This window comes from Dermacentor andersoni, chromosome 5 (assembly GCF_023375885.2).
Source record: "Dermacentor andersoni chromosome 5, qqDerAnde1_hic_scaffold, whole genome shotgun sequence".
Classification (NCBI taxonomy): domain Eukaryota; kingdom Metazoa; phylum Arthropoda; class Arachnida; order Ixodida; family Ixodidae; genus Dermacentor; species Dermacentor andersoni.
The window spans coordinates 125,994,358-126,019,038 of record NC_092818.1 but is presented as its reverse complement, the minus strand read 5'-3'; the positions used below and the strand labels follow the sequence as shown (position 1 = coordinate 126,019,038).

General features: G+C 45.2%; 1 protein-coding gene across 2 annotated transcripts in view; it reads left to right on the top strand.

Annotated features, from left to right (window-relative positions):
- LOC126531110 (uncharacterized) overlaps positions 1–23,574 on the top strand; it is a 97,708-nt gene extending 74,134 nt beyond the window's left edge. Inside the window, exons 19-23 of one of the 2 annotated variants that reach the window (XM_050178510.2) lie at positions 4,066–4,142; positions 6,228–6,352; positions 10,116–10,207; positions 17,531–17,675; positions 20,907–23,574. In XM_050178510.2, coding sequence (XP_050034467.1) covers positions 4,066–4,142; positions 6,228–6,352; positions 10,116–10,207; positions 17,531–17,675; positions 20,907–20,949 — 482 coding nt within the window. In that variant the 3' untranslated portion in view covers positions 20,950–23,574. Of the gene's footprint in view, positions 1–4,065; positions 4,143–6,227; positions 6,353–10,115; positions 10,208–10,447; positions 10,476–17,530; positions 17,676–20,906 lie in introns of those variants that run through there. The other variant, XM_055070971.1, reaches the window with a different exon arrangement.
- The last annotated feature ends 1,107 nt before the right edge of the window (positions 23,575–24,681 follow it).

The window sequence follows — 24,681 nt, the reverse complement described above, 5'->3', positions numbered from 1 at the left end:
TGTCTACTGTGCCGGTGTCAGTCATGAATGACCGCACCGACCACTGCACAAATAGCACAACAAAGGCTACATTTACATGAACCCAACGTGAGCGGGTCTAGTCAGGAATCGGGCTGACCGAGCCCGAAGTAACCGCGTTTACGTGAACTCGCTTTCGACGAGTCCGGACAACGACAGCACTCAGCGTCGAGTCAAGACACCAACGCGTTCAAACTGGGCTTGCGGTTCCCACTGCCGTCTGCAACAGCTTTAATTTATTGGTGCTATTGCTACGATGAGGTTTCACTGCATAGTGCCTTGTCTTGGTCTTGTTCTGATACTATTTGCGCTGCCGGTGCATTACTCACTATGTCCTAGTATTCCCACAGAAGTCTCGACGCTGGCGGGCCGGACCCATCTGCGTTTACGCTCACGCTGCAAATGGGTTGGGCTGGTTCAACCTACTCAATGCAGTCAGGCTGACTCAGCTTGACTCGACACTTGTTCAGTCAGACCAACTAGCGTTTACATGAACTCGACAAGCATATTCCAGCCCGACAAACCAACTCAACCTGATTCTGCTAGGTTCATATAAATGCCCTGAAAGACGAGAAAAACATGGCGCCAAGTGGCCTAGGTCAAGAGTATTGTGCAGCAGCAAGCATAACTGTTGCTGAATTGTGCTTGCACTTTTATTAAATTCAACAGAAACTTTTTAAACTCACGCAACATTAATTTTAATGCAAACAATAATTATCACTTTTACAACAGTAGGTATTGATACGAGTGTACTTACTCCCTTACGCCGCCGGGGGAGATTGCCAATCTCCCTTGACCAAAAGCTCCATTAAACTACCTTAGCGGAAGGTCGACAGTGTGACATCAGGTGCATCTCCCTCGAGATAAAGACGATGGAGTTGGAAGGAGTTTGTGGGTGCCCATGTTACCTGGGTCTAAAACTTCCTACTATGCTCCCATGCCACATTATCAGTTATAGCTGAATCGGGCTTGGGTGTGTGCACTGAAAAGAAGAATACAAAATTCGTGAAAGAAATGACCAACCCTTCCCCTACCGGAAAATTGGGGTAATAGCGTCCTCGATCACCCGCACCGGTGCGCACCGGTGCGCACCGGGGCGCCTTGGTGCGCACTTTCATCCTCGATCAACCGCACCGGTGCGCACCGACCATCCTCGATCACCGGAAGCGCACCCTGTTGGAGCGGTTTTCCGTTGCCCCGTCTCGCACCGAGAAAATCGGCGGTGCGCCGGGGTGCAATCCCAGCAAGCACTGCGGGACGTGCGACGCGCGCGCGCACTGCCGACTGCAGAACCGCGCACGCACTGGCCCGATAGCTGCGCAAGCTGCGGTTGCAACGAAGTTGACGGAGTTAGCTAGTGGAGATGTCGGCAATGAGAAAGGAAGCGCTCCTAGTTGTTGCAATCGATGAGCTTTTTTCAAGTTCGTCTGACAGCGAAGACGACATGCTGATCGACCTCGTCCAAAAACAATGAGGTGAAGATCGAGCGGCCGAAAGTGGACAGGTTCGTTGAACAGGTCGTCAGGAACGGGTCATCAGGATTAATTATAAAATCCATTGGCGTTTGCTTGCAACCAGGTATGTCGGAGCACGCAGTTTGACAAGGTTCGAGCGCTTGCCGCAGATACTCAGCACCTGCAAACAATAAAATGTGCGCGCGCGCGTGTTCGCGCACGTTTTTCGCGCCAGGGGCAATGTAGCGCTGCAGGCAAGCACCCTGCACGGGGTGCAGTTTTTTCCTCGATGTTGACCCTCCGCAGTGCGCCACCACGGCGGTGCAAAGCGCACCATTCTGGTTTCGGGGCAACTCCGGGGCAAGGTGATCGAGGACGCTATAAGCAAAGCTTGTCCTACGTGCACCTGACCTTTGTCACGGTCATGGTTAAGTCACGCACAGGTAACGGTGCTGGATTGCTTTGGCCTCCAACTCCCTCAGCTCAGGATCTTCTTGTTGCTTTCGGATTGCCTGGGCTCGGGTGGCTTTAATTGGTAGATCAACGCACCGCACCGATAGTGAGCCCTTTCACGGGCGAGTTCTCACCGCCGCTCGTCGAATGCTGCCCATTCCTCCAGGAAACGCACAACAAGTGGCCGTCCCACCCATTTTCTGAGACTGAATTGAATGGAAACAAAGCCGCCACTGCGCGCGTGATACCCTTTGTTGCCCTTTCCCTCCCTGGCTGAAGTGAAACAGCTCTGATTGGTCGTACGCGTGGCGTGAACGCACACCCATGGAGGTGGAATCCTTGCTGATGATTTACACTCCAGTGCCAGCGCAGCTGTCAACTCGTCAAACTGCCCTTTCCCACAGCTGCTCTGCTCTGGGAGCAACTGAGATTTGGTGTGACCATATCGCCACCGAAACTTGTAAGCCAATACAAGTTTCGCTTGAAAAGAAAGAAAAAAAATAAATGCAATCTGCCGCAGAAGCATCCTGCTGTGTGCCCACACGTTTCGTTATATCGATCCTAAATTTGGCCTTCACCAGATCATTCCTACTTGACCAGTCGGCATGCACACACCTGACCCCTATGGTGACCCCAATAGTGATCCCTTTACTAGCAGAGTGTCTCGGCGGAGCTTAGGAGACAGTAAATATGTCGAACACGTCATTTCTCGTCGAAAACGCCTATTTTTGGCCAGCCCTAGGAAGATTTTCAAACAATAACGGTAGCTCACAGTGTCTGATTACGATATTTACCCAATTGTAATGACTACCTCCACCCACCCCCCTTGGAAATATAGACCAAATGCTGTGCAGCTCTTGCGCCGTTGCACCATTCTTAAGCTTTGCCACATAACGGGATTTCATTGCGGTGAAGCTGACTTTAGAAACTGGTCACCACTGTGCAACACATTGGATTATCTTCACCAAACGCAAAGGGTGGCTCGGCGGGATGACAGTACGGACTAATCGCATAATCTTGCAACTTAGCTCTTCTTAATTTCTGATCATTCGTTATTTTCAAGTATTTCATATTTCTTGATGTCATGATCTATCAAATTGTACAAGTGCGCTTGCACGAGCTGGTTAACTGTCTCCTACATGCATGGCTGATGCTCGTGAAAATTAATTATTGTTGGAAGTGATCACTTCGTTTACGCCGATCTTTTCTGTCCCTGTGTTATTTGTGCGCTAAAGGCCAGAAAAAAAAAAAGCACACTTGGCAGCGTTTGTGACTGTTTGAACACTAAGAAACCTCCTGAGCCTAGATGAATGCACTCAGGTAAGCTGAGACAATGATTCATTTAGTCACGAGAGACAGAAAAACAATGGAGCTGATTGTGACGGCCAGCCACCGCACGGTTTTCGTCATTGTTCACACTGCTGTTTTACTAACGTGCGCTTCAATGCTGAAACCGAGAGGAAGCCTTGCAAATTGGATGTTGTTCTTTTGTATATTAAGTCTTCCTGCAGGACTCTTTCAGCACTGCAATTGTTGAAGTAAGCTAGCAATTTTTGCAATTACTTATGTGACTAGCATGCATCTCTGTTTACCATTCTTATTTATGTACGTTGAGGTGAAAAAGTGGGCACAGTTGTGAGAGCTAAGCTGCTTTTAATGCTTTTGGAACCCATAAGGGCTACCAGCTGAACCCCCTTGGCTCTCGGAATTTGTTTTGGAAACACTGATCATGAACACCAATCATGTTTGTCTTCCTGTTTTATTCAGTAGCATCGTTATTAAATTCTTTGGCTTTATGTGCCAAAACCACAATCTGATTATGAGGCATGCTGTGGTGGGGACTCCGGATTAATTTTGACCACCTGGGGTTCCGTAACGTGCCCCCAAAGCACAGAACACAGGTGTTCTTGCATTTCGCCCCTATTGAAATGCAGCCGCCACAGCCAGGATTTGATCCCATGATCTCATCCTTAGCAGCAGAACACCGTAGTCGCCAAGTCACTACGGCATGTAGTAGTATTCTCTTTGTAGAGCATCATTGCCTTATTGCTGGTACTATGTATTAGGTTATTGTTGCTTATTAGCTGTCTTGTTGCTCCTAGTTTTCTTAACTTGTTGCTGGCATCTGCATCTGTTACAGAAGCTTCAGAAAATGGTGGCCGAGGCACAATTTCAGTGACTCCATCCTGTTTTGTGCTACGCCGCAAGAAGTCCAAGGTTTGGCACTTTCTCTGCTTATACAGTTCTATGAGTATAGGTACTTAGCACAAAAGCCTGCTAAAATAAGCAACATTTCAACATTACACAATGAAAAATCAACAGAGTGCATCTTGGGTCGTTCATGCCCCACCAATTCCATGCACACGTCAGCGTCTTCGGCCGCAGCGATGATTCACGTGAAGTGGTAACGTCAAAACTTCCCACCAAAATGTCCCAGCCGAAGGAGCTGCTGACACAGGCTAAATTCAAGCAGCGCAAGCATAAGCAGTGAAATCGACAAGGTGTCTTGGGCTGCTCGGGCCCCTCCATCTTGGTGCATGTCAGCATCTCGTGCTGCAGTGATTCACGCAATGCTTCACATTGCATAGATGTCAGCTGCAGTGGAGTTGGTTGAAGCTTTAGTGACTTCAAATCATACGTTTTCCCCATTAGTGCTTTCTTTTTGTGTTTTCTTCCAAAACAAATTAATGAAGTTCTACTGTAATACTTCAGCTGAATTAGTCCGTGCATATATAAAGAAAGTGTGAACTGTGTATGTGATTAGCAGAACAAGCTTAAATGCTTATGGGAGAAATAAGAGTGCATTTTTCCATGCAACTGTCTTCGTCTTTTTTTAAAGAAATCTACATATAAGTTATAACATAAAAAGGTTTTATTGCTCTGGACATAATTCTAATGCAGCTATTTCCATTTGCTCTGGATAGGGTGTCCTTGCATAGTGCAATGGGTGTTGGTCCTTTATTGAGGGACTACCTACACATGCGTTCATGAAAGTACAGGGGAACATTATGGTAATGTATCACCCATCAAGCTGAGCTGAAATGTTCTTTTTCAACAAAAATGCTCCAAATGCACCTGATGTGCTGTGTCAGAAGGCCAGGTGCAAGAGTGCTAGAACGGTTACATGTTCCGACTGGCCAATGCACTACCATGGTGCATGTTCATGCAGCCTACCAAAATCCTGGGTGACGCTTACTACTATAGTTGGACCGTGTTGTGCCATTGCCAGTATTCCCATTATCTGTGCTGAGTTGCACTTTCACTATTCACAGTCCTGCACGTTCTGCCTTCGAGACGTTAGCTTTCTCAGAAAGCTTAACTGCCTCCTGGCTAAACTTGGCACATGTTGAGCCGGAAAATTTTGAAAAAAAATATTTATATCCGAAAATTTGTTGTGTTAGAGCATTGGTCCAAATATGCAGCATTTCTTCTGAGATGGGTGATCTTAAAAGAGAAAAAAAACCTAGGCTTATATTAGTGCAAATGCAGTACAGTACAGTTAAACCTAGCAATAATGAAGTTGCATCCAACATGAAAATACCTTTGTTATATGTATTTGTTATCGGCACATATTTTTTATGCTGTGACATCGGAGAAATGCATATTAAATTTGCTTCGTTAAACCCGATAATTCTTTAGTTGTCGACCAATTTTTTGGACTCCAAAAATTCAGACTCGGTGGATATTCCGGACTTCACAAACGCACCATCAGGGTTCCCACAGAGCTAGTGCATTTTCGCGACAGACTCTTCGTATGAATTTACATAATGAAATTAGTCTGTCTTTCGGGATACAGGTTGCTGTCACTGCATTGCATCCGAGCTTGAGTCTGCCTGGCTAGTACAATGTATTGTATAACTCTGTTCACATTTTCCTTATGTGCATTGCTTACCCATGCACATTTTTCTCACATGCATTTCTCGTCATACAGTCGTTTACTGAGTGCTGAGCACATTCGCTAAAGGAAGGCAGCAGGCATCTTGAGCAAGGCACACATTTTTCTTGCATGCATTCCTATGCATATATTTGTATTCTGAATGTTAAGCATATTCGCTAAAGGAAGCCAGCAGGCATCTTGAGCAAGACATGCACATTTTTCTCACATGCATTCCTGGGCATACGGGTGTATTCTGAATGTTGAGCACATTCACCTAAGGAAGTCGGCAGGCATCCTGAGCAAGACATGCGCATTTTTCTCACATGCATTCCTGGGCACATGGTTGTATTCTGAATGTTGAGCACATTTGCTAAAGGAAGACAGCCGGCGTTTTGAGCAAAACGTGATGTGTACACATTGCGCAGACGGTGTCGCTGACCTACAAATTCGGAGCCATTGACATGCAGCTGTGTGCCGGGGGGCAGATTGGTACCCTGGCAGTCATTCGGGTGCTCTTTGGCTTTGAAGCACTTCGGCAGGCAGCCAAAAGGCAAGTCCTGCTCACAGTTCTGTTTTTTTTTTTTTTATTTTTATAAACCCGTGCCCATTATGTCACATGCGGTGGTGCATGTCCACATGTGAAATCTAGTCTGTTCACTGTACCTGTCATGTTGCTATGATTATCCTACTACTTGCCGTAGTGTATCATTGGCTGTGGCATTCTGGTGATAAGCACAAGGTCGCGGGTTTGATTCCTGCTGCCATGGCACACATTCAGATGGAGGCAGATTACAAAAACACTTGTATACTCAGAATTGCGCGCATGTTGAAGACCCTCAGGTGGTCAAAGTTAATCTGCAGCCGCCTGATACAGCATGTCTCATAATCAGATTTTCATTTTGGCATGTAATACCCCAGAATTCTTTTTCAAAGTTTTATAGTTTTATAACCTTATAGCCCACAATCTAATTTAATCTCGGTTTATGCTTTTGCAGCATGTGCCTACAGTTGTTCCTGCAGAGTTAACACTTCAAATTTGGAAACAGTAATGAAATCGGTAGTGGTTAAAACGCATTGCCTGCACCTAAAGACACTTCTGATTAGCTTGCAGGTTAAATTTGGTTGATAAAGTCGAACCCACTTATAACGATACTGGTTTTAACAATATATCAGTTATAACAATGAGAAGCTGCTGCACTGTCAACTTTTGTATGTTTTCCATAGTGAAATAACCCGCTTACTACAATGCCCCGATGCTGCGCTATCGATTATAACGATGAAGTCTGGCTGTTGGGTGTCCGAGCTGAATGGTAGTGAAATGCGAAATCCTTGAAAAAAATAATAATAAATAAACGAGAAATTCTAGCCGCTGCACGATGGGCCGCTGCTCTAATAGCCACCGCACACTCACTTTCTAGCCATCTCTGCACGCCTCTCTCCCGTCACCTTCCCCCCTCTCCGAACACGAATGGACTGTGCGCACGGCTCAGCTGTGCCCACAGCTCTACGCCGCCTCACCCTTCGAAACACGAATGGACCGCGCCAACTGCGCTGCTCGCAGGTTGCTCGCATGTTGCTTGCTGGCTCCTCATTCAGCGCAGTTCTGCAAACAGCTTAATCACTCGCATTGGTCTTCGTTGTTTGCGTCGTAATCATTCCTGGCCACGCGGCTTCTTCCCGCTGAAATGGAAGATGGCTGATTCGCCCGCTGATCATCGGCAATGCACAACGTTGCCGGTGTGAAGAAAGCACCCGGCTGTAGATTTGGAAACGAAGGGACCGTCGCGATCGTGCTTGCTTCAGATAGCGATGGCAGTGATCACGCAGTAGGGCAGGCTGCCCCGTGAGGCGATCGTCACGACCGTGCTTACATCAAATAGCGACGGCAGCGATTACGCGGTAGGGCACGCTGCCCGATGAGACGATCGTCATGAATGGGCTTGCATCAGATGGCGACAACGACAGCGATGACACGGTAGGGCAAGCTGCCTCGACCTTGTCCTCACAGGAGGCCCAGCAGATGATTCAGGTGCTCCGGGGCTTCGTTTTCGTGAGGAACCTTCCACTGCCCTATGTGGAGCACCTGGATGCCTTAGAGAAGGATGTCGGCAAGCTTCGCGTAAAGCATGCAGGGGTGAGGGACATAGGGTTTTCTCGTGCAAGCCAGTGAGAAGTACGTGTCAAGATGCTTGTGGTAATCCCACCTCAGCGTTTCATCTGGATTTCTCAAGCTGACAGGCTGCCGCGGCAGCGTTCTTGCAATTTTTAAAAGGCCTCTTTGGGGGCCACCAAAGCAATGCCTCGGCGGTACTTGCATATCGCTTGTCACCCGTGACACCTCTTTGCAGTTATAGCAGTGTCATTCTTTAACGCCGACAGCCGCAGCATGTTACACGTGATTGGAGCACCCAGGAAGCAGTTAAACAAGTGAACACAATCAGCAGCCAGATGGAGGAAGGTGGTGGGGAGGGGCACTGGCCTCCCCGCCATTATAGTTTTCTCACAACAGCTCTACCATCCCCCTATTTTGATTTTTTCATGCAACCAGGTTATAACAATTATCGGTTATTACAATGGAATTTTCATGGCACCTGAATATTGTTATAAGTGGTTTCAACTGTATATGCACAAATCATGCCAAAAAAACACACTGATTGATAGATGTCTTGGTGGTTGGTAGTTACACTATGCAACCGTATACTAGAAGGTTATCCTCATTTCTTGTATTTCCAACAATAACATTTGTTTTGAAACAGCTCAATAATTTGTTAATGCAGTTCAACCTCGATATAATGAAGTAGTTAAAATCATCAGTTTACTTCTTTATATCGAAATTTCATTGTATTGAAATTCGACCTTTAATGCAAATAAGTACAGTTGCTGATCGACCTTTTTTTGCACGGAAAGGGGTCGCAGAATTTTTCGAATTATCGGGGAATAAAAGAAATCAAATTTGAATGAGAAAACAATTCATCTTAATGAATTTGGGAGTCAGCGACGAATGATACGGTTTTATGCCACGTCGACGATAGCTTTTTTCTCAACACTTTCACCATACCCTCTTCCTCCGCTTTCCTCCTCGTGTTTTTCATCCTCCGCATTCGCCATTTCATCCTTTAATCATTCGCTCAGTTACCCCTATGCTCGCCACAGGGATGGGCGCCTAAGAGCTGTGCTCTAAAAAAAATAATTGTGATCCAAGTTGCACTGTGAGGAGCGTTCTTGAACAAAAATGGTGTCATCTTGTTCACACAATTGTACAGATAAACTTCGTTATAACAAACTTCAATATAATGAAATTCTCGATATAACAAAGTATTTAACTTTTCATAACCCCTTGTCCATAGAACGCTATGTATTTAGAAGCTCAATATGGCGAAGTGTGTTTGTATGCAATTTCAGTATAACGAAATTGCACTGCTGCCGCAAAGGAATACAGAGACAATACACAGATGGTCAAATGATAGAATTACAAGCGGCTGCTTGCAAATGCACCTCTCAAATCGTGCGCCGCGCGACAACAGCGACCACCGAAGTGGAGTGGCATCATTTTCCGTATAAAGTCCAATTGCGATAAGATCCTATGGTGCCCTGCGCACTGTGTGCTTTAGGTATGAGGGAAAGTGTGCGAGGGTGAGACAAGAAAGATAGTGGCTTCACGAGTGCCACCTCCCGGCACAAGCAAAGGGAAAAAGGGGAAGGGGAGCGAGCTCGCGGTAACGTGATCGAGCGTGCGTGAGGCGGCTGGTGGAGTGGGGGGGGGGGGGGTAAGCTGGTGCGCGTTCCGGCCGTGGCTGCGAATAGCTGTAAGCGCGACTGAGCGCATACGCAGTCACGGATCCTGCTTTAGAGGTAATCTGCCGCATGCGCACAGAGTAGGCATGCCGAGACGCCGCGGCTTCATGTAAGCTGTCTTACCACGTGTTTAGCATTGGAGGTTGCTTAATCTCAAGCTTCGGTGACCCATCGGAGTGATAGGTAGCCGAAGCATTTGCTTCCCTCTGCCGGCACTTTTCCTGATAACGTCATTTCCTCTGCCTCTCGATCTTTTCTACTCAAGTTTGCTGACATTCTCCTAGTATAACCATGTACCAACTAGCCCAACAAGCCACTCTCATGAAGCGTAACTGTGTTGGGTCATCTTTTGTTTTCTCAATCACGAATGTTGTGCCAGGAAATTGTACGAAACAGGATCGTATCAACGACTATACTTTACGACGTATCAACGACTAGGCTTTACTATACTAAACACTTTGTGATGGTCAAGTCCATTTTAAATTGACTCAAGTGTAGTTATGAACCTGGTATTGCAGAGCATTTTCCAAGTCCTCAGGATCCAAGCGCCAACCATCTGAAGTAATGTTGCCCTTCCTTGGATCGTTTGAGAATGAGGGCAAAATAGATGGTAAGTTCTTTGCCGAATTGGCAGTTCATTGGTGAGGAATTCCCTTTTTGCTCGCGAAATCTGTAAGGCTGTTTGTCTTTGTACAGTGCGCTATGTAAATTTATGGAGCACATATAATTTTTTCCCTGTTAAATGAAACATTAATACAATTTGTTGCTGTTTATTGCTGAAAAACGGGCCAGCCTTGGAATTTTTCTTTCTGCCTTTATATTAATTTTTATTATGGCTATCTCCGACCAGGTCTTGCTCGATAGGAATGAAAATCTAGGTGAGTTAGTGCATCTGCAAGGAGCTGCAGTTTTTCTTAATACGAGCAAATCTGATTATAACAGTGTCGCATTTGACACAAAAATACCTTCATTATATGCTATATGTATTATAAACATACATACCATTATCGGCTAACAAATGTTCACGATTCAGTCTAAGCAAAAGAAATGCGAGCACAATGTCTCCTGACAAGTCGGCCAAGGATTTCTTCTCGATTTTGATGGCCCATTGGGGGCTTGCTGTGCTGATACTTAGCACATGAAAAATGCTAAGTTACAAACATGCTCTTTGTGCTATTGTTAACATTGTTACGGAGCAGTGGGGCATGGTGTGACTATGAACAAAGAAGATGATTTGACAAGAGTGTGCAGCTGGTTTGGGCAGCCATCTTGTGTATGCAACGTTGCTGCAGTTTGTAAATACCCTGTAAATACACTTACACGTCATTCATTCTGCCCTGTGGCAATATGCAGTAGTGCGATCAGCGTAATCACATGAGATCTGTACATTGACCTACTGGTGTCAGGCCAGTGAAGCCAAGCCATTGGCCAAAATGCACATGCGTGGCCAGTTGCTCTTTCTGCGTGCGTGGCATTTTTGTTGCCAGAATGCATACAGTAAGCCCTTGTTATAATGAAATCGCTTTATTCAAAATATTGCATTATGCAAAATTTCTTCCAGTCCCAACCATACGCATGCATTTTAAGCCGCATCACTCTAAGCATACGAAGAGCTTGACCCGCTTAGAGTAAGTGGCTAGCGGAGGCATCTTTTATGCATGCAGGCCCCATTTGTGCATGCAGTGTGAAATTAATACCGCCGACGAATTAGTCTCATGCATGTACAGAACAGGCCACAAAAGTACCAAACCCACGATCGATAACCGCCTAGTATTGCGTACCAAGTGAACGCCGAGTGCTCCCAGCAGTTTACTGCAGAGTGAATGGAAGCTGTCAAATTTCATATTGCAGTGCACCCGAACCATTAATCTCGGTCGCAATTGCATCGCTGGTGTCCCCCATGATAGAATTCACATGAAAATAAAGTTGTCCTGGTGCTTTGCGATGCCAGAAAACCGTGGTTTCTTGGATGCTGTAAAGGTGGCTGAAAGACCGCAGGCATACTTGCACCACAGCATTCCATGGGGTGCGCTTGATGTGCAAAGTTTTACCGCTCTAAAGAGCACTTCTAGCACTGAAACGTGCCGAAAAGCACGGAAGTGCCCCTCAGATTATAAGTGCCATGTCTAACGCGAGAAGCTACGTTAAAGAGCCCCTCACCAGGTCTGGCCGTTTCGAGCTGACAAGTGCAGAGCACAAATTGTGCGCTAGCGATCGTGTTTGCAAAGTATTACATCACTACGCGCAGCGGAAAGGTCTGAAATTCAAATCCAAAGACCCTTTTCCCTTTCTCTTGTGGCGACCGCGCTCCAAGCCGGATGGTGACGTACTCGTGTCCCTGCGCCTACGTACTCGTGTCCGCAGTGTGACGTCAATCATCGAGACATGCGACTTGGAGAATTATTCAAGGCAACATCTGTTATTTGTGTGATCTGTTGTTTGAATTGACAAATTGAAGTTTAGAAAACAAATAAAACACACAAATGGAATGTCTGCGTGTTTTTTGTTTTACTTTGCACCGAAGCAACAGAGATGGGGGGTACTTCCGCTTCATCTACTTGTTCCCACAGTCATGCAGTCCCATGCACAGGTACCAAAACTGTGCCATTTTTTACCATGTTCCAGTGCATGATCATGCTCTGCAATCGGCTTGTTCTGCCTCAGTATTCATGTAGCCTTGAATTATACCGCTAATTATACAGCGCGCAAAATTGTGCGCTGCGTGAACGAGACAACAGCTTGTGCACGACGCCGTCAGCGGAAATGCTTAGCGCCGGGGGGAAAAAAAGCGGGGAGAAAAAAAATGAAGGCGGGGCCTGTGCCATTTGCGTTGTGCGATGCTCGAAGTCTGGTATGGGAGAACGCAGGGAAGGAATTTCACTTACGGTGGATAGAAGGGGCAAGCAGAGGGAGTGTCTCGCTTTGCACTGGAGCTCGCCTTCTGAAATCATGGGTTTGCAGCACTGAAATATTTATATCTCGGCTATTAATGAGCTGATGCGAAAAAATTTTGTAGCAGAGCACTCCCTAGAGGACATGTAACAACTTCCAATGTACAACCAAAATTTGCTCTGGGGCCTGGTGAGGAACCCTTCAACAAATCGGGCAGATGACTTTGGGGAAGCCAGTCTATAAGTTCGCTATCCGCTCGCCATAATCGGCCTGCAATAGAATATAACGCTGCCCCTAGCTTTGTTGCACTTTTGATAGTGCAAATCGACCGATAACTTGCTGAAAACGCAAAAAATCCGAGCATCACCAGCGGCGAGTCAGGCTGTCAGCATGGGGGGTCAACGCAAGGTGGTGTTTCCCCAGTGATTTTCTTGAGCCGGTCATGCTCGATTCGTGCCATCTGAGTTTAGACAAACGGTCTAAATGCTTGATGTGGTCATTGAATTGTGTTCGTAGACATTATTCAATGGCGCAGACGCAACAGTGCGCAAACACCAACACTCGAACTTTAGAATTAGCACAGTGTCGTCAATAACGGTGCTCTGAAAAACTCTAGTTTTGCAAACTTCATGGCTGCACACCTCGGGAAAAAAATTGGCCAGTGATCATGCAAAGCCCCTACTGCAAAACTGTTCAATTTTTTTGATGGCGTACCCACGATGAGCGGCTAATCATTTTTTGAGCACAGCAAACACAAACTCAGACTCAAGCTGCGGCATTTGCGGCGCTTTCTAGTGTGATACTCTCGTAGTGTTCCGTGACGTCTGCACCCCCCTATACAACCAACCACTGCCTTCTCCTCCTTATTCGCTCTCCAGTCTGCAAGCCGTTTGGACGCCAGTCACTCCTCTCACTCACCTTCATGTCAGCTCCTCGCCTCCTCGCTGCCAGTTTCGACGTTGGTGCTCCTCGAAAGCTGCCCTCTTTAGGCCTGTCCTACCGAGCACAATCTTCTACCAATTGGTGCTCTTCCACATTTCCTGCTTCTTGGTCTCAACAACTCTGATCGCCTTTCTTCCGCTACACGTGAAGCCGATGCCAAGCCCGCCATTGCAACCATCACCATCACGCACTGAAAAGGAAAGTGAGATGCCCTGACGACGTTTTGAAGCTTCTGGCTTCTGGATCACCCACTGCATTCAGTCACTTTGGCGCTGACGGTGCCTTCGTTTGGATCCCTGCTGCAGGCCATGTAATTGTGTGCTATTCGGAGTGCTTCGTTAGGTGTGCCTCGCATGTGCTTTTGTAGTCTACTGTGATAAATGGCTCTGTCAGTCTCCAAGCGAAAGTGTCTGACTTTGGAGCAGAAAGTTCTGCTGATAAAGAAAGTGGAAAAGCGCGGCTAGCAGAAAACTGACGTCGCGAAGGAATTCGGTATACTGCCGTCTACTTTATCAACTCTATTGAAAAACAAGGAAGCTGTGCTGGGTGGCTTTTAAAAGAGCTTGGTGAAGAGAAAGAGGAATCGCAATTCGAAATACCCTGAAGGGGAAGGTACACTTCTACGGTGGCTGAAGAATACCAGGAGTGCAAATCTCCCTGTACATGGACCTACACTTACTGCAAAAGCCGAAGCTCTCGCCCTCCAAATGGGCCATAAAGATTTCAAGTGCAGCAATGGCTGGCTTGAGTGGTTCAAGAAACGACACGGCGTGACCCCAAAGTCGATCATTTGCGAAAGCTGAGCCATGAACCGTGACGCTGTAGAAGTATGGGGCCAACATTGGCTCCAAGCTCTACTTGAAAAGTATGAAAACAAAGACATCTACAACCTAGACGAGGCTGCATTTTTCTACAAGATGCTACCAAATCGCATGTTCACTACCACTGGCGGATCCTCATCCGGAGGAAAACAAAGCAAGGAGCGTGTCATGGGGCTGTTTGGTGCCAATGCAACAGGCGAGGACAAGCTTCCCTTGTAGATACTGGGGAAGGTGGAGAAGCCGTGGTGCTTCCGAAATCGAACTATTGAGCACGAGGTTGCGGGATCGAATCCCGGCCGCGGCGGCCGCATTTCAATGGGGGCGAAATGCAAAAACACCCGTGTACTTAGATTTAGGTGCACATTAAAGAACCCCAGGTGGTCGATATTTCCGGAGTCTTCCACTACGGCGTGCCTCATAATCAGAAAGTGGTTTTGGCACGTTAAACCCTATAATTTAATTTTTTGAAATCCAACTATTCTCAAGCAATGAATCTACAGAAGTAACAAGTGAGCATGGATGAGTGCTGATATTTTTGAAGACTACATACGCCTTCTGGATAGACAGTTCGACACAAAGAATCGGCAAGTGCTTTTCATAATTGACAATTGCCCGAGCCAAGGGAAGATCGACAACTTTAAGACTATCGCTGTAGAATTTTTGCCTTCAAACACAACCGCGGCACTGCAACCGATAGATCAGGACATCATTGAGACCACCCGGAAACTGTACCGCAAGGCTCTTTTGCAGCGCATGCTCACAGCACATGACACCAGCAAGAGGTACAACATTGATTTGCAACTTTTTATGGAAAGAATCTCACCTTCAGAGGTCACCAACTGCTTTGCGCACACCGGCTCTTCCCGCGCCATCGTCATTGACCCTGATGATGACCAGCCTGATGATGACCAGTCTTGCTGCAATCTGTACAACGCTGTTCATAAGATTGCTGGCCAAGAGGTAGAAGGCAACTTCGAGACATTTGCGTTGGCTGACACTGCTGCTCCCGTGGTCGCCCCAGCGACGGATGCAGAGATACTAATCGACACTGGTGGTTGCCCTGACGAGGATGAAGAACTGGCAGACGAAGAGCTACGCGAAGTGCCAACTATGGTGCAGACGGGGGAGCACATAAGCCTGCTGCAAAATAAGGTTGCATGCATGGATGGCGACCACAGCCTTGTGCAGTGCTTGGCCAAATTAAAGCAGGGGTTGCTCGCATCCGTTAAGAACTTGAAACAGCCAAAGCTCATTGCCTTTTTTGCACCTGAATAAAGTTTTGCTTCACTGAATACATTGTATTTTGACTTCCTCGCAGTTGTGGCACAATTAAAGCTCGACTGCTTTAGCTTTTCTCAAGAGGTCGTTTAAATCGAATTACCGCTTATAACAAATTTTTTCACCCTCCCGCTGACTTCATTATAAAGAGGGATTACTGTATTTTAATCTGGGAGCAAACAACCTTCTCTTTGCTGTACCTGATATTGCCACCTGGTGTTTCGTGCCAGCAAACGGTCAGCATTCGAGTAAATTGCAACTGTGTCAGGTAGCTCTGTTGGTATAAGCTCTAAGCTGGCTTGGTTCATAGTTGCCCCCTTTTGCAGATAATTACCTGCATGCACTGTTCCCGTTTCATTAATATCTTGCTAGTTCTCATATGTTGTCACTCCATGCCATGACTGTAATGTCATTTCTGTCAGCTCAGCAAGTCTGTCCTTGGAAAACATTTGTGGTCTTTTTATACAGTGATGTAAACATTAAAACCTTGTTCATATGTTTTGGAAAAATCCGCGTGAGAAAACATACGATCCAAAGTAGCTTAAAAGATTTGACAGATTCAGCTGTTGTTAACATCAATGTAATGCGAAGTGTCATGACATGAGATGCTAACACGCGTCAAGCTGGTGGTGCTCCAGCGGCCCAAAATGCGTTATGTTGTTTTCCTAGAAAGCGACAGGAAACCAAAGCGAAATCGAGTTTGTGGGCGATACCGGATGCTGCTGAAGTGAAACGTGATGCTCACTGCGCAGCCTGCAGCAGGGAACAGTGGTGCGTTTGGATTATCGCCTACTAAAATGTGCCAGTACCAGTGGCATTATACACCACGCGCTGTAAAATTTGGAGGACGCTTAAGCTTCGTTTTTAAGAGTCGGATGCGATAGCATTCAGCGATCCCTGACTGCTTCTCACGCTTCCCGGCAACTGCAGCATATGTAACCGTAACGTTTACCGGGAAACGCTGGCAGCGAACATTATGCACGAAGGCGGGCTTTATGGTAGAAATGCGGCCTGTTCGTGGCCTGCGATGCGGCGGAGGCAAGCGCCATCTGGAGGTGCTGCAAGGAACCGGGCGCGCCTCTCCGTAGCCTCCAAGATGTTCGCGCGCTGACACGCACAAATGGCGGAACCGTGGCCGGTCTATGAATGGTAAAAATGCTGGAGAAGGGGTTTGTTTGAGTTTTTGCGTAACAGAATTATGTTTTCTTGTATATTCAAATTACAATCTGGCACTATCATGTCTGTATGTAGATCATGCGTAAGTCGTACTTTACAATTTTTCTACGTATTTTAGCTCGAGAAATTCAGTTAAGTAACTTCGTTGCGCCACATGGAGGGTCTGGGTATGCATGGTTTGAAATTCTTCTTGCCGAAACAACGTCAGACGCTTGATGTGGGACACTGACACCCAATTTTCTGCGCCACGAGGCGCTTAACGTTACTGTATTAAAACATATAGGTGAAGATGCTTATCGCAATAGGTTTGGTGGCGATAGCTGTGAATGCGGCATGCTACCTGGGCTGAGACTTGCTAGTACTGGAATAAGAAACTGTGCACGGCATCGTTTTCACGTCAGACACACGGGCGAGTACTGTGGTGAAGCTGCCACCGTGGGCAGCTATTTACTGTTCCCGATCACGCGCGCCTCACGCATTCTCTTGTTTACATGGGATCTAGTGGCTGGAAAACGTATCATATGATTGCAGCTTGACGACGTACTGAACGTTTGTGCCAAAAAAATCTTGTTTTCCGGGAACATATGAAATGGTAAAAAATTAGCATAACTCTATTGGGTCATTTTTTGTTTTCTCGATTGCGAACATTGGTGCCGGAAAAACGTACATAAAGGGAACATCTCAACGGGGTTCGACTGTAATATGTTTTTGACTTCACCAAGCTTGTCCAGCCTGGCAGTGTTGACTGACCAAGCACAATGTGCACGCCTCTCTTTTTACGAGCTCACCTTCATTTTGCACTTTATCTTTTCTTGCGACACCAGAGGTCAGGGTGTCTGCAAGCCTGGTGGAGCAGGTGTTCACAAGGACCGTCTCTCAGGCAGTTGTTGCAGTTATAGCCAGCGGTGGTGCCACAGCAGCACTTATCCAGTCATCCACAGCAGCCTCTTTTGCACCCCTGGAAGACCTGTAAGCTGTTCTGCTCTGTCCAGCCAAGCTGTAGTGAAGCCATGCTTTTTAGCAGGAATTCTAGGACTGGCGCCAATTTCTAGACATCCGTCCTCAATATCTACACCAGAATAAATGCATTGGCATTGCATTTAAGATTATTGAAAACTGCTTGACGCAATATTTTCGGGGAACCGTTAGCTGAAACATTAAGTATTTCGTAACACACTTTATTTCAAAAGTTGTGCTATATTTAAAATTTTTGCTAAGGAAACATAACTTCACTACTGCTTGGCTTCAATTTCGCATTTGCAACAGGTGCCTTATAGTGAAAACTTAAGAAATTACACCCCACAAGGCCCGAGCACTATTCCACATCAAAGAAAATAAAACCAACTTGTTAACATTTATTTCTGGCCATGGAGAGTATATTGGTACGGAGAAAACAGTGAAATGATAATTGTATAAAAATTAGTAGAGTAATTACTGAATCAGCAATTGATTAGCTGAACTATCCACAACTGAAAACTGGCCCTCCCAATTTCAGAATCTTTGAAAGGTCGCAAGTCACGCCGAGCTTGACAACCGAGGGGGGAGTGAGAGACAGGTTGATGTGCGTCTCCTTTTCAAACGAAATTTTGATATAACGAAGCGAATTGTCGATTTTACCGATTTAATTATATTCGGGTTTAACTGTATCACTCAGTCGAATCAAATATTGAATGTTCGAATAATTTGATTCATGAATTGGATATATTTTATTCAATACATTCACTGTCGAGGCTCGCGCAGCGCCACAGGTCGCGTGCACCGCGGTACCCCTCACGCTGAGTCCCACCCAAGCGAGCGTGGCACTTTGCACAAAAGGAGCACCGAGCGCACCACAGGCGGGTTGCCCCAGCTGACATGTTAATATACTTTGTCACTGTGAGCACTCCCCGATGTTGGCCTGATGCAGGGAATGGCAGCAAAAGGAGCGTGTATTTCATGGAAGTCAAAAGCATGTGTGAACATTGGGTCGATTAGCTGGCGATAGGCACTCATATAGTGTTCGAACATGGCAACGAACATCATGCTGCTTCAACTAGTATAAGCTGCCCGTTGTGCCTTCACAGTGGCTGTGGGGTTCTGCTGTTGAGCACATGGTCATGGGTTGGACTCCCAGCCATGGCAGCTGCATTTTGATAGAAGTGAAATGCAAAAATGTTTGCGTACTTAGATTTAGGTGCACCTTGAAAATCTCTGCTCTACTGAGACATTCCTCAGGCCCAGTATTACTTTTGATACATTAGACTCCGTGAGTCAGCCAATTATACAGCATAATCTGTTCGTAGTGTACACAGTACAGTGTGTTCTGTCAGCTGTTAGGCAGGGTGTCTACCAACCGGGAAAACCGGGAATTCTCTGGGAATTTGAATAGTCTGGAAATACTCAGGGAAAACTCAGGGAATTTTTGCTGCTATCAGGGAAAATTAGCCGTAACTTTATTGAAAGGGAACGAAAGTCGTGCTAATACTGGCTCCCGTGACAGAGGAATCGCAACGAATCGTCATTGACGCTGTGTCATCGGCACGATGTATTGCCAGAGTAGTTAACGACCGATTTTCGGGACGCCCGATTTTTCGTACATGCCCGATAATTCGCACGGCTTTGAGGCACCACCACGTGCTCCATATAGTCAATGTATATTGCCCTGACTGCAGGTCTGAAATGGCATTAATCAAAGCCACCACCGCCGCCATTTTCATTATCTCGCCGCCTCGAACCGGCACTCTCGCATGCAGATCCGCCGGCAGCCGTAGCCACCACCGCGGCAACGTTAGGCCTAGCTGCTTCTACGTTTGCTATTAAGCTTCTTGCCGTGCGGTGCCGTGTTTTTCATTGAAAGAATTCGCCGCTGTCAGCAATGGCATCGACTCCGCCTTTGTAATCCTCGCGATTGGCTTCGAAGCTCGCAGAGCACAACGCGTTGCGTAATGCCAGTCTCCGAAAGTCAGCTTCGCCTCAGTACAGCATTGTTAGGCGGTGAAGCATAACAAGCGTGGGAAGGGGCAATTGTCACGGGACACAGTATGTATTCCTTAATTATACACGCTTGCACCCCTGTCTCCTGTCAGAGTACAAGCACCGATATGCCTAATAAGGGTACTGGCAGGCCTCAATAGCTTTTTCGGACGTGCCTGTGGCAATTTTAGCCCTTAAGGGCAGTTAAAGACATGCATTCATTTTTTTCGGACTGCCCGATTTTTCGGATGTTTTTGCGGCCCCTAGGGAGTCCGAAGAATCGGACGTTGACTGTATAACTGACCAAGAGGATGCTTCAAATGATCCATGGGGTGGAAGCGTGGCAGAAGGAGGATAAGAACAGCAAGGACCGACGCACTGAGGAATTAACGGGAAATTAAGCGTGCCGCCGCCTCTTTGAAGGAGCTTGAGCTCAAAAAACAAAGTGTTGTCTGACGTCGAGATGCAGTTGTCCCTCATCCAAGCCAAAATAAACTCTTTAAAGCAGTGAAACCCAACACTGACATGTGTACGGGCGGAGAGCATGTCAGGACAGTTGAGGGTGACTTCCCAGCTACTGAGAGAGAATCTTAGTTGTGACAAAGTTAAGGCCTCATACCGATGAGCTTGCTATCAGTTGATAGAAATAGCTCATATTCGAAAATATTTACTTATGTATGCATCTCCTTTTCATTTGTATTTAAAAATGTTTGACTCAATTTGGAACGGGCTTTATCATTTTTTTTTTTTTTTTTTTGCTGTGTATTTGACTAACACCTTCCTTCTGTTTTCTTTTTAAATAAAATAGATATTACTCCTTACCATTAAAACTCGATTAAGTCATTTTTTTTGTTTTAACATGCTTACTAGAGAGTGACAGCATTGGGCAACACGGTGTCAGCCTGTCTTGACATAAAACAAAGTTCTGGCACATTCGGGGAATTTGAAAATGTCAACTTGGTAGACACCCTGGTTAGGTGAAAGCTGCATGGAAAAGCTGTATTTCCACCCAGTTTTTAAGCAGTTTGTAAAAGATCAGAGCATTTTGTTGGTCAGGCGTACCAGCAGACTATGTGAGTGCCAGATGTGTGCTCAGAATTCTGAAAAAGATCTGCCTTTTCAGTGGTCCAGTGAGTGAACTACTGTGAGTGAAACTACTGTGAGTGAATAGCATACATTAGCATATACATAGTGTATTGCAGCTGGAATTGGAGGTTTCAGCATATGCTGATTCATTGTTCTTTGCAGAACCTTTCTGAGCAGACTCAGCCTCTCCGAGCTTCCTGAGTGAGGCATTTCACTGGAGCCCTCTGTGTGCCTGTGCCCTTCAACCTGAAACAGGCTTGCCAACGTGTTAATGCATTTGCATAAATTAAGAAAACAACAGTTGATTGAACCAAAACTGGTGTTCTTCCTTTTTGAAACACCTTGGTTGTTGTAAAGTTGTCCATGTAAAGTTTGCACTTTTATATCCTTTCAACATAACTTGGCTAATAACATCGATTGGATGGGTTATGAAGCTAAGAAACCAATCAGTAATGGTGCACTGTAACATTACACCTAGGGTTTGATACACAGACATAAAAACTAAATTTTATCTGGGGTAGGATTATATATCAAGTAGCAATTAGAATACTGCTTAATGTTGCAGAAATGCAGTAGTACGAATACTGAGCACCATTCCTGGTTCTTGCTTGCATGCAAACTGAATAGTGAATGTATAGATTTGAAGATGTTTAGTTGCCATGCATTTTTTCATGAAACCCTAGGTAGTTTTGAGATTTTAGGCTAGTAAACTTCTAAAGAAAAAGTTTAACAATTTTTATGATTATCACCATAATCAGTTTGGAATATGTCAAACATCTTGAAGGGGCAGTGCAAGATGACTAAGACAAAAAGCAGGAAAAACAAAGGACAGCACTGTGTCTTTCCTGCTTTTTGTCTTACTGTATTTGTTCAAATACAGGTCAACATTTTTTGTGATCAAAGAATTTTGACCTATATTCATGATCAAAGCTAACAAGAGTACTGTGCTAACAGATTTCCTCTATCACGCCCTCTGTAAAGTGTGTCTGGAGATTATCCAGGCTGGCTTTAAGAAATGCTCCATACCCAATGCACTTGACAGCACCGATGGCGATGTCGTTTGGGGTGTCGAGATTGTGAATTTCCGATGAGGATGCAGCTTGCAGCATCGACTAGCAAGATTTAGTAGCTGAGCTTACGCTAAATAAAGGTGTCAGGCTCAAAATAATTCGTTTTATTCTAAAAAGATATATGGGTCAACCCATTATTGAATTATACATTTTTTTTTATTTCTTGGCAAGCTCATTGTATAGAGTCGACTTATATTTGTGATCGACTTATTTTCGAGTAAATACTGTAGTCGTCTTGTGCTGCCTCTTTAAGATGTTGAACTATGGTCATTCCAGGCCAAATCAACCAGCGTTTTTGAGACCATCACAGATATAGCTGAAAAAATTTACACATGTTTGCTGAAGTTCAAAAGTGGTTCTCCCCATTCGTTTTTCTTCCCAAGAATTTTCTAACATTTTGGCCAAAATTTATTGTTCTTGCCCAGCTGAGCCAGAAGGCATCAAAAACATTTTTTTTTTTTTTCACGGGCACATTGTATGATCCAGTCGTTCAAATGGTGTGTATGGAAAAAAACAATAAAGTGATGTGACTGCCAAAATAACCAATATTTCAAATACTTGAATACTTGGGTGGTTTTGGCACTGGCAAAAGCTGGTAAAATTGTGAAGTTTGCATTTTTTTCTTGGAATGCGGGAAAATTCAGAAGCCACAAAGGAAATGTAGAATGATCACCCAGTTGACATAGTATAGTAAAAAAATATTTGATGCTTTGAAGGTTCAGCCAATTGCCTGAAAAATAACTGTAAAGTTCCGTGCCCGTGTCCCGTGCATTGGGGGCACGTTAGAGAGCCCCAGGTGGTCTAAACTTCCGGAGTGCCCTACTACGGCGTGCCTCATAATCAGATCATGGTTTTGGCACATAAAACCCCATAACTTAATTAACAGACAAAAAACTACTGATAGTGTCAGGAAGACAAAACAAAGCCCGAAGGCACAATACTTTCAATTAGCAGAAAGTACCATCTATGTGTCGCTGTCATCATGGCAGTTATAATTATAGTGCCTGTCACTATACGAGTGCAAGGCACCTGAGCACTGACAATAAGGAAGTACTGTTAGAAAAAATATTGTGAATGTGAGCTGTGATTCTTTTTTCATGTTCAGTATTTTTATAACTGTACTACTATAACATTTTTTGCAGTGGCATCCTTGACTAGGAAGATGTAACAATTCTATTACAATTATTTTCCTTTTTTCACTTCAGTGGTGGTCGGAGCAGGACTAGTGAATATGTTATCCCCAGGATTGGCCAGTAATGTGAGGTGGCTGGCAAGAATGCAAAACGATCAAGTGAAAGAGTTCTTTACATTATGTAAATCAACCCTGTATTTTTAAGGCATTATCCATTGTTTCTTTGTGTTTCTTTCCAATATGGTTGCTTTCACATGACGTTTATATAAACTTATTCTGACTCTTATGCCTTGAGCACACTATGTGCCTGTTTTTTTCCATTCCATCTTGTAGCGCAAATGTATGTACTTATGTCGGATGCACGGCTGGTGTTGATTTGTTTCTCTTCCAGCTTGCATTTTCAGTCTACATATATGTATGTGTCACATTGTAAATAGTTTTGGTGCTGGTCGTACAAGTCTTGATATGTGTATTTATGAAACCTTCCTGAAGGTCCACCAGTGCTGCTAAGGTCACAGTAAAGTGCTTCTACATCGGTATTTTTTAAGCGAGTTGAAAGTGTGTTGTCTTCAAAGTACGTATAGTTCTTATAAATGAGAAGTTTCTGAAATAAAATTTCATATGACTCCTTGTGTGTTGCTTTTAACTTCATGGACGAAATGGGTGAAATTGAAATGCTGTTGTTTACAGAATCATGCCATTTCTGTGGCCACCAATGAACATCCAGACACTATAACCTGGGAGGCATGGTAGTTGCACAGATTTTGGAGAAATATTGTGCACATTTTATTACAAAGTCCAGCTTTTGCCACTTTAGCGCACGTCTTTACTAACCCACACACTTATCTGTACTGCCCCACTAACATAGAGATCAATGAACCTACATACGACAAGTGTATTGATTGTGCCGCTTAGCTGTGTCTCGTTCGCATTCGTCCAGTATGCGATGACACAGACCTTTTTGCAATGTTGCTTTGAGCTTGTACAGCAGATATCCGAAGAGATCAAAACAAAAAATAGCACGAAACTATGAAATGAAGTGGAGAGTGGATATAATATTATTTGTGCTGTTTATGTACTTAGTTTACATAACCTTATCTACTGCATGTGTTGTGTAATTGTCAAGGCCCTTTCTAAAAATTTGAGCTGCTGATGCAAAAAAAAAAAATTTTCATTACGACAAATGTTATCACCAACCCCGTCGCGTCTCTAAAGCTAACATTTGACGACAAGCTTACTGATATCAAAATATTGAGGAGTGGCCTTTAACCCATTCAGGCTGCCAAAAAAATTTTACCTGTTTTGCACAGATCTTCAAGAAGGCCTCGAGCAATTTCTTTGTTCTAATAGGGCAGTCCACAGTGGTCGACAACAATGGGCAACATTTATTAACCATCAAAATGAAATTTCAAACTCCTAAATTGCAGGATAAAATTACTGTGGCGAAGCGATGTGAAGTGATCCAACTTTCTATGCAAGATCGATTGTAGCGCCGGCGCTTCCAGTGGTGGCCTTCGCACCCAAGCAAAACGCACGAATCCAATGCAGAATGTTAGCATGTGAATGGCACGAAGCTTTCAGGTAGCAGCAGCAGCGAATGGCATGAGCCAATGCCTCCTAGATGGCAGGCCTGTGCGCTCTGCTTTTGACATCGGGCTACTTGGACTGAAATTCCCATTGCCAAGCCCGGCGTGACAAAAGCGGCAGCGTCAAAATTGCCGCGACTTACTCGGTA